This window comes from Pteropus vampyrus, unplaced genomic scaffold (genome assembly GCF_000151845.1).
Source record: "Pteropus vampyrus isolate Shadow unplaced genomic scaffold, Pvam_2.0 Scaffold67, whole genome shotgun sequence".
Lineage (NCBI taxonomy): Eukaryota > Metazoa > Chordata > Mammalia > Chiroptera > Pteropodidae > Pteropus > Pteropus vampyrus.
In genome coordinates, this window is record NW_011888848.1 from 4,666,228 (window position 1) to 4,676,106 (window position 9,879).

General features: G+C 39.9%; 1 protein-coding gene and 1 pseudogene across 1 annotated transcript in view; one reads left to right on the forward strand and one right to left on the reverse strand.

Moving 5' to 3' along the window:
* Nucleotides 1-3,451: 3,451 nt before the first annotated feature.
* On the reverse strand, nt 3,452-3,570 carry LOC111740719 (annotated as a pseudogene).
* A 6,059-nt stretch (nt 3,571-9,629) lies between these two features.
* Nucleotides 9,630-9,879, forward strand: part of CXXC4 (CXXC finger protein 4) — an 18,916-nt gene continuing 18,666 nt past the window's right edge. Inside the window, exon 1 of the mRNA XM_011361531.1 lies at nt 9,630-9,876. Coding sequence (XP_011359833.1) covers nt 9,630-9,876 — 247 coding nt within the window. The remainder of the gene's footprint in view (nt 9,877-9,879) is intronic.

The following is a 9,879-nucleotide window of genomic DNA, read 5'->3' on the forward strand; positions in this document are numbered from 1 at the left end:
TGTATTTAAAAATAAAGAATTCAAAAATGGTGATTTTAATTAACATTATTTAATAGAAAATAATTTAAATTTAATTTTAAAGTTTACAGAACTTAAAATGTATGACTTTTATAAGCCTAGATTTATACCTTTAAAAAGTAAATTTTAGAAAAAAATTCATTATTAAAATTCTTGGAGATTTGTTATTTGTTTGTTTTGAATAATTGGGCAAGTTCTGTCGGGCGATTTGAAGATCCAGAAGCTTGTTTACAAAATGTCCAGTTTCTGCTTATAAATTCATTTTAAACAAACCTCTACCTCTTTCCTCTGAGCTAAAGAGAACATTAGTTACCTGAGTTATTGGTTTTGAGGTGTGACTGAGCTTAAGGAGAGGGCTTGAGAAAGGGGACTCTCTTGCTTTCCAGTGTTCAGTAAATCCAGTCAGATAAGACTTGTGTGCCGAAGAAAAAGGCTGAAAGGAGAAGGGACCGATCCTGCCACATTCTGGACTGCTGTCTAGGAAACATGGACGGCCGACACCGAGTGCTTGTTGACAGAGCTGTACAAAGTGTTTTCTGGTCAGTTCATAAATGCCAATTTTCAAAAGATTTCCAAACTTCACATTACTTTATCATTACTTATCTATCTTAAAGGACACTTTTAAGAAAGCACACAGGTATCTCCATGCCTAAGGCAAATTTTCCTGGGAGAAAGGCGAGTGAAGAGGACCTTGATATTGTCAGGCAGAGAAAAAAAGAGACCCCAAAGAGCAACTTGGAGTTTAAATTGCAAATTTGTGTTTAGACTTGTTAGTGTCTGGAAGCTACTTATCATGACTTGGTGTTTTATATTAAAATTGACCCATTATTTTCTCTATGAGTAAATACTTTGAAATGTATTTGAAATAACATTTACGCTGAAATGTTATTGCTTGGGTTTTCTAATAATCCAATAAACAAAACATACCAAATATATATGCAACGTACAAGGAAGCCTATAGGTCATCAAAACCAAGCCAAGTTCGGGAGTCCATGGAAGGAGTGTTCTGGAGACTTTTCTTTCTAGTCTATTGTTACTTCACTTGTATGGGTTTCTGTGTTTGGGGATAACTCCTACTACACTGCAACAGAGATGCAATTTTATAGAAATGAGAATTTATATAACAAGAAGGAATGCCATGAAGAAATAAGAACGGGCCTAGACTAAATTCGGTCTTGTGAAGAAGAATTCTAAAATTAATGTCCAGGATAGTATTTAGTACATATCTGTCTGGTGTACAACCTGTATGTAAAAATAGATGAATATGTGTACTTGATGAACATAGTTAATTTGAATATGGTGCTAATGAGGCCCAGGTAATGGGCTTAACCCTGTGAACCTATTATTTTCATTGCCCTCAATAGTCACAGATTTTACCCTTACTGGTGGCCAGCCATTCTATAAATGTATCCTGTTAGTCGTTTGAAAGAGAAGGCAAAAGAATATAGATAGCTTAAGACAAATTTATTATTGCTGAAAAACAGTTCTAAGCACATGACCTGATGTTGGCAGGTTAAGAGTGCCAGCTTGGAATATGAAGGTCAGCATTGTGATAATGATGTATCGATATTTAATTAAAGTGAAAGAAAATAACAGGTGTGCTGAATATTGATTTTAAGAACTAATTTCATCAAATTCAACTTGTTAAGTCACCAAGAAAACTCTGAAAGTGTCCTTAAAATGTTCACTTAAAGGATTTAAAAATATTTCTTTATAATATAATAATTAATAACAAGCAAAAAGTCTCATGTAAATACCAATACCTTCATCTTAGCTTATATTATTATTAATTAAAAATTTTTCTTCATTTGGTCATAGGAAGGTGATTGGCATCTTCTAGAAGAAGGGGTTCTGCTGAAGTAGAGAATTCTTTCAAGGTATAATAGGAGATGAGATTCGAAAAATAGGTCCAATTGCAGAAGGGCTTTGCATGCCATTTTAGGAATTTTGCATTTTTATACTACAGACAATGGGGAACTTACTTCCACATTTTACATATGCTACTTTCCTTTAATATGCGCAGCATACAATGTTGGGAACCTGTCATGTGCAGGAAAATAAAAATCCCAGGTAACTACAGTCAAAGGAGTGTTAAAGAAAGTATTCCTTATTTGTTTTAGTGGCATAGTGCATAAAGGGTGTAATTTTGTTATTACTTACAGTGTGAATTACTATTGAAAGAAGCAAGCCTCAGACTATAAACACAAATTGGGAAGGTGGCTTCTAGGATGTTAGGTGAGACAGCTCCGCACACCTTTCCTAACCTGGGTGTGTGTGTGTGTGTGTGTGTGTGTGTGTGTGTGTATGTGTGACTAATAGGCAACACCTTATTGGTGGGGAGTTAAAGGTTACTTCTGGGTTTTGAAAACATCAGCAGACAAGCTGCTAATGCTTAAGATTTATCTCTAAGTCAGTTTATTTTAGATATTTGGTATTTTCTCTGCTTGTGTTACTTCTTTATTTTTTAGTAAATTCTTGTTCGAATAGTCTAACCCTGGCTTGGCTGTCCTACTGGTATTTAAGAAAGCATAATTTGTTCATAGTTGCCAAATTTTCCCCAAAGTCATTAAGACTGCTTTTAGTGGCACTCTCTAAGGGTGGTAATCAGCAAAAATGCTCCCAGGGGAAAAGGAATCTCAAGGTTGTTTGGGGCTGTGTGGTCTGCCTAACCACTCAGTAGGTTATTTTCCTTCTAGCATTACTTTGTGGGGGAATATGCCTGTCAGCTGTCCACCAAAATTGTTTCTCTACTCCACAGTAATAGAGTGACATCTAGGAAGTGTCTGCCCAGCAATCTTTGCAGCTAGTTGTGGCATATGACTAGTTTTTGACAATGCATGTAAGCTGTAGCGCTATGGGTCACTTCAAGACCGAGGTCTTTAAGAAGGGATCATGCCTTCTTCATGCCCTTCTGCTCACTCAATGTAGTTGATAAGCAGTCCCTTGGGGGTAGCGAAGTCCCAAGACGGAAGGAAACTAGATCCCAAATTGCTCAGAGAAGACAGTCATCTTTTGATCTGAAATTCCCACCCTGAATTGTTACATGAACAAAAAAAAAGTACTTCTATAGTTTTAGAACTGATACATTTTGGAGTCTATTTGTTACAATGGATAAACCACCTTTTTACAGATTCCAGGATAATGATGATAGTCATCATGATCATGATGGAAAGCAGAAGTGTTTTAAAGACAGCACAACACAACATTTCTGCAGAGCAGGGGACACTTTTTCGGGTGATACTCCAGTTGGGTTTTTTTATTCCACCATGAAGATAGTGATGAAGCCCCAGGACTCCTACTTCAGATTACAAAATATATAAATCAGAGGAGAGGCACAAACCACTTCCAGGTATTGGAAGCTACAGTAGGCATTTTGCAGAGGGAACAGACCTTAAGTTTTAAGTATTTTGTAGATTTTTGGATTTTTTTTTAAAGCCTAAAGCACCTGGTATTCCTAGGTGGTCTCCCATCTAAGTACTATCCAGGCCCAACCCTGCTTAGCTTCTGGGAACAGACAAGATTGGGCGTGTTCAGGGTGGCGTGGCCATAGATGAACTGTGGATTCTGAAAGAGAGTTAATAGAGGACTAAGTGTCCTCAGCAATTGTTATGAAAATGCTGACACATCATCCTGGGGAAGACAACACGGGACATAGAGTACTGTGAGAGTAGTGGCAGATAAGCAAGTGGCAAAACTAATATTAAAAATAATAAAGGATATGAGGTAGACCAGAAACGCAATGTTTCCTTTTATTACATTGGCTAAAGATCTAATCAATTCCCTAGTGGATAGGCAATGGATGTTATAGCAAGCTAGGAGGTATGTTGTTTACAATATGTTCCGCACGTTTGATTAAGGTCATATTAATGAGGGTTCTAAAATCACAATTAAAGGTAAGGTTCTAGTTTGCAGAGAGGGTTTATTGATTAATTAATTATTGATAGACTAGGGTAAAGGGTATAAGCATAAGGCTTTGGAGATAGACAAAATTGGTACACATTTCAGTCCTGTTACATACTAACCTTGTGACCCAATCTAGGTTATCTAATTTCTTTGGGTCTCAATATCCTCAATTTGCCATAGAAATACTTAATTTCTATGGGCCTATTATTTCCAATGAAAATAATAACTATCTTATAGAGTTATTGCAAAGACAGAATAAATTATCTGCAGATTACTTAGTATAGTGTCCGACACAGATGGGTCACTAATAGTAGCTCTAATTATTACTTATTAAGACTAAATGTTCTATAGTTTTTCCTTTATAAGCTAGAAAATAAAATTCTTTGGAATTAAGATCCTATTCTCTCTCATTTGTTTAAGGTTCATTTTGAAAGTGAGCTTGAAGCATTCTGAAAAGGAAAGCAAATTTACCATGAGAGAGCTTGTCTTTATTTGATTTAAAAAATTGTTTATAAATTCCAAAACTTCTATCATTGGACTGATATTTTAAATATTTTGAAAATACGTTTAAGTATCATCTTTCCAGTGTGTTTTCAAAACTCATTACAAATTGCCTACATTTTGCTGATAAGTTTCCTTTGATGCTCAGGTAAAAAAGAAAATCAAATGAAATATTTCTTTCCTTGTTTTTACAAGGTATTAACAAAAGTATAAAAATATCATTATCAATGAACTTCAGTAATTATTAACCACCAGTTATTTTGCCTATAAATGGTCAATAACCAGTTAGATTTTATAACATTCTATGTTTAAAAAATGACAACACATGCATATTAATCAATAAGTCACAAAATAATCTGTCCTCTTTATAGTTGTCCACTCTTGAAACAGCAACTTCATTGATGTACACCACAGTTCTGAACATCTTATCAATAATCAATCCTCCATAGTTGGCAGAAGCTTGATATGGTTAAGGTCAATCTTTTGAAAATTCAAATACGAAATTGTTTAAAATGTCTTTTCAGCATTTTGTTATAAAAGAAACAACTCATTATGATAATTTCTTCCTTCACTGAAACTATACTATTGCATTATTCTAGAATATAATTTTAATTTTAATACAAAACCTTGCTTTATGACACCAATTTAAATAATTCGATTTTTTTTTCTTTCCTACTTCTGGTGTTAATCATTTGCCACTATAATTTTTTCTCAAAATTATCATAAAAGATTCATATTTTTATATCTTATTCCATAAGCATTTCTACTAGAGCATACTTCATTTCACTAGTGGAATAGAATGTATCCAGGAATATCTCATTTTCTTTAAGTCGGCAGTGAAGAAGTTAATTCACAGCTGCATTTATGAATGAGTTTTATTTATATTTGACCTTCGATAAAAAGATTTTTCTTTCAATTATCGAACTATTTTTTTCAAGGGTCAAGAAGTCATACTAGTATATTAGATCAATGTAGCTATAAAAGTAGTTTTTGTTTAAGTAAAGTTTGGAATTAAGAATGGGGCAAGTTAAAAATCAAATTTAATCCTTGGAACTACCACATGGAATAGTAAAAGAGGTTGGGAGGAAGGGGGTGTTATAGAGAGAGAGAAGGGGAGGTTATTGAAAGTGAGAGCGCGAGAGAGCGAGAGAAGGAGGGAGGGAAGGAAGGAAATGGAGGGAGAAAGAGCAGCGAAGGACAGAGGGAGAAGACACTGGGGCGGGGTGGGAGAGACATTGAGATTGATTTTGAGATCGGTCAAGCATCACATCACCACTCATTTTTATTTTATTTTATTTTTACATTCTGGCATAATATCGTTCAAACGATTTGGACAACCAGAACGCCGATCAGTTTTCACTTACTTTAAAGACCTTAATAATACTAATTTTTTCAAGTCTTTCTGGGCGCACCAAAATTATTTAAAAGCCATGCGGTAGGGTGCGAAGTAAGAGCATTCTTCAAACACACACGACCTTTTCTGTTTTGCACTGCTCGTTTCAACCCAGCCAGAAAACCCAGACAAGTTTATTTACACACAAAGTCGCACACGCACGCACACACACACTCCACACGCAGCGAGAGAGTGGCGGAAACGCCCTCTTTCCATTCCTTCCAAACAATTATCTCTGAGAGCGAAAGAAAATAATCAACAGCCCTGTGTGCTGGCTGGCGGCTGAGCCCGGGCGCCGGCGCGGAGGGAGGGCAAGCGGCGGGCGAGCCGGGAAACGTGGCTCCGCCGCGGTGGAGAGGATTTGTGAAGGGAGCGCGGGCCCGCGTGCGCCTCTTGTACCCCGTGTAATTTGCAGCCAATCATCAGTAGGTGTCCGCGTCCCTGCGTCCTCCTCACCTCGGCGCCGATCGCCCCCGCCCCCGCCCCCGCCTCCTCCTCGCGGGGCGCTCGCGCTCCCCTCCCCCAGCAACCACACACACGCACACACACGCGCGCACACACGCGCACACACACACACAAACAGAGAGAGAAGGGGGGGCAGGGTGAGAGAGAGAGGAGAGAGAGAGAGAGGAGGACTCCCCGGCTCCCTCCCTCCCTCGCACACAGCGACTGGAGACGGACGGAGAGCAACGCGCTGGGAGAGGAGAGACCACCGAGAACAGCCCCGCGCTCTCACACATACACTCACACTCGGCTCTTTCCTCTCCCCCCACCTCCTCCTCCTTCCACCCCCACCACTAACACCATCTCCTCCTCCTTCTCTCTGCAACAAGAAAAAAAAAGCCATTTACAGGTATTTTTTTTTTTGATCCGCATATTTATTTATTCCCCCCACAACAGTTTGTTTACAAGTATTAAAGTTGTAATTGGGAGCTGCCAAGACACATCTGGATTTGTGTTTCTTTGTGTTAGGGGGTGATGTGCAACTAATTAAAGGCAGACTGGCAGCGTCTGCAAATTCTAAGGCTCCCCAAATAAAAAGAGACTGGTAAGTGATTGTTCTTTCTCTTTCTCTGGCTTTTTTCTCTTAAATGTTTGCTGTCCGTTGGGATTGTAAAAGTAGATTATTAATGCTGGACTCCAGCAATAAAAGGCGTTGCTGTATTAATTTATTAATTAATCTGCACCCGCCCCTCCTCCTGAATGTTAAATATGACCTTTGATCTCTATGTCTCTGGTAGACCAGACATATAATATTAGACGTGTACAGTCACATTGTTTAAAGGCAAACCAGGATCATGAAGTGTGGATGTCTAATATAGCTTTGAGATAGGACTATAGTTATTTGTGTGTGTTTTATTTTGCTTTTTAGAGAAAATCCAAACAATAGCTGTGGTTTAGGTACCTTTTTCATGCTCCAGAGATGCATTGATTAAACAATAATGACCTGGATCCTGGGCACAATCATTTTCTACAGTTTCTGGTGGCATTAAACCTTGAGGGAGGAAGGGGGAGGTGATAGCAATAAGAAAAGCAAGGGAAGCTTCTGTTTGGAAACACCACTCTAATACTGTGAAAAAGGGACATTAAATTATTTCTTTATTTGGAACAAGGTCAAAAGACTAAAATGTTAATTTTTTCCCTCCACTCAATGTGTTAATATCTAGTGCATGGTTGGCATAACTAGTTTTTACTGAGTAGCAGTTATTATGGTCTTGCAGTTTTAATGTGATTCGCAGAAACTGAAGCTATATGCATATTCTTGCTGTGTCTTCCCCCACCCCTTTCCAAGCATCAAGAATATTTAGCCAGGAGCATTTTGGGGGCACCCTTTGTATTGCCATCAGAGCTCTGAAGGGAGCAGTTTTTCCTAATGCGAAACCACAGAGGTGGTTCCTGAGTGATTAGGGACTTGCTGTGATTGAAAGATGCCTGCTAGCTTCTAATCCAGCCTGGGGTGAGGTTCCTTATCTTGATTTACTTTGCCTAATAGGGATTTGTTTACATAAACCCCTCTTTTTAGGGCACCTCATCAGCAGGTCTTGAAGTTTTTGCACTTGGAGTTTGGGCACAAATGGTTCATTAATCTAATTATAAGCATAATTACTATAATTGATATCCATTTTGAACTGAATATTTGAGACTGTAACTACTGGGCCCCATTTAGAATTCCCTGAACTCTACATTCTAGACCAATATGAGGGGCTTCAAAAGATGTCACAGAAAGATATTCTGGCCTAAAAAAAATGTGGAAACAAAGAAACTGTTTTTTTTTTTTAGGTTAATATACACTTTATGTCTCTGCTTTTCTTCTTAAAAGGCTGTGATGTACCTCTCCCTCTGTAATAAACAACTAAAATACCTCTTCCTAAAGCATAATAATGGCTTGTAAGCAAAGAGATGAATGCAAATACCCAGTTAACATTAAACTTTCCTCTTAAAGGGAGCAAAAGAAAAATATCAGTTTAACGGTTATTTCTGCAGGTAAACAACACCTTAAGGGACACCCCCATCCCGCACACACACACACACACACACACACACACACACACACACACACATTTACGTAATGTAAAAACCAGTAACTGCGAGAGTGTGAGATCCTTAAAAAAAAAAAAGATCCCATGCTTTCTTCTTGTCTTGGGAAGAGACAGGAATCTCCACTGGGAATTATTTGGAATATTCTTACAGAGGCTGCAAGCACTCGGTTTAAAACCTATAACATTATTTGCATTATTTAGAAAAAAAAATTTTTTTTATATCTAGTCCATCTTTTCTTTCTTTCTTTTAACAAGTAGAACACCACCCTTTTACCCCCACCAAGCCCCACCACCAAATGGCTTGTACAATTGAGACCTGTCCTTGGTCCATTGAATTAAGACCCTAACAGAGCCAGCTGTGCTGGGATTCAAACTAATGACCGCAGACACAGAAGGACACTGTGGCAGCTGGTAGTTCTTTTTTCCCTGCCTCTTTAGTTCAGATTGTATGTGGGCAGTCTCTTAGCTCTCAGTTGTATTGTGTTTGCTTACAGTTTATACTCGGCTGTATTGTAGACTTTCTCCGTACTTCATTTGCTAATTTCCTGTTCATTTTCCTCATAGGGCCATTGCTGTTTTCTACTTTACAGCATTTGCATGCCCAGGCAGCACTTGTTCACACATTTCATAATGTTTAAATGCCCTCTGCTTATAGGTAGTATCACCCTCCCACCCCTGATTTGCATGTCTTTAGCACTCCAATTGCCCTTTTCCCTCGGCATTTGTCAACCCCCGTCTTTCCTCTTTCCCTGGGTATCCTGGCTATTAATATATTTTCTCAGGAGGGTTATAAGAATAGGGGGGAGGAGCTGTGGTGTGCTATCGGGAGGATGGGAGCGGGGTTGGGAAGGTTGCGGGCGCCGGGTGGGGGTGGGGGTCAGAGCTTGATGATTGTTATGCAAACGACCTAAGAATGTGGGAGCTTTCAGTGACTGCAGTGGGTAGTGAGGGAGGCTGTTTATTTATTTTTAATCTTTTCCTTCGTGCAGCTCGTTGGAATGACTTTCTTTATTTTAGTTGTAACAGTTGGAGGATAATGCAAAGGAAGACGCTGCTTGGGAATTCACCGTCTGTGGAAATGCGCCCCAGAGAGGAATAAAGCAGTCCTCACCTTGCTCTCCCCGCCCCGACCCACTTTCCCCTCCCGCCTCGTCCCCCACCCCAACTCCACCATCACCCCCTTCCCTTCCCCCCACCTTCCCCCCTTTCCCTCCCAGGTGTCGGACCAGGCGGTCCCCACTTCCACCCTGCACCCCTTCTTCCCCCCCTGCACCATGAACACCAATGTCTGCGTGGAGCCCGGGCCGAGCCCGGAGGCCCCGGGCTTGCCCAAGGAAAGCCACCTGCCCGAGGGGGCGCTGAACAGCCTTGTGGATTACAACTCGGAGATGGAGCGCTACCGCTCCTTTGCCACCTCTTTCTACAAGACCAACGGGGGCGCCTTCCCGCAGGCGGCCAAGATCGCGCGCATCACCACCCCCATCTTCCCCAGCAGCGCCGCCGCCGCCGCGGCCGCCGCGCGCA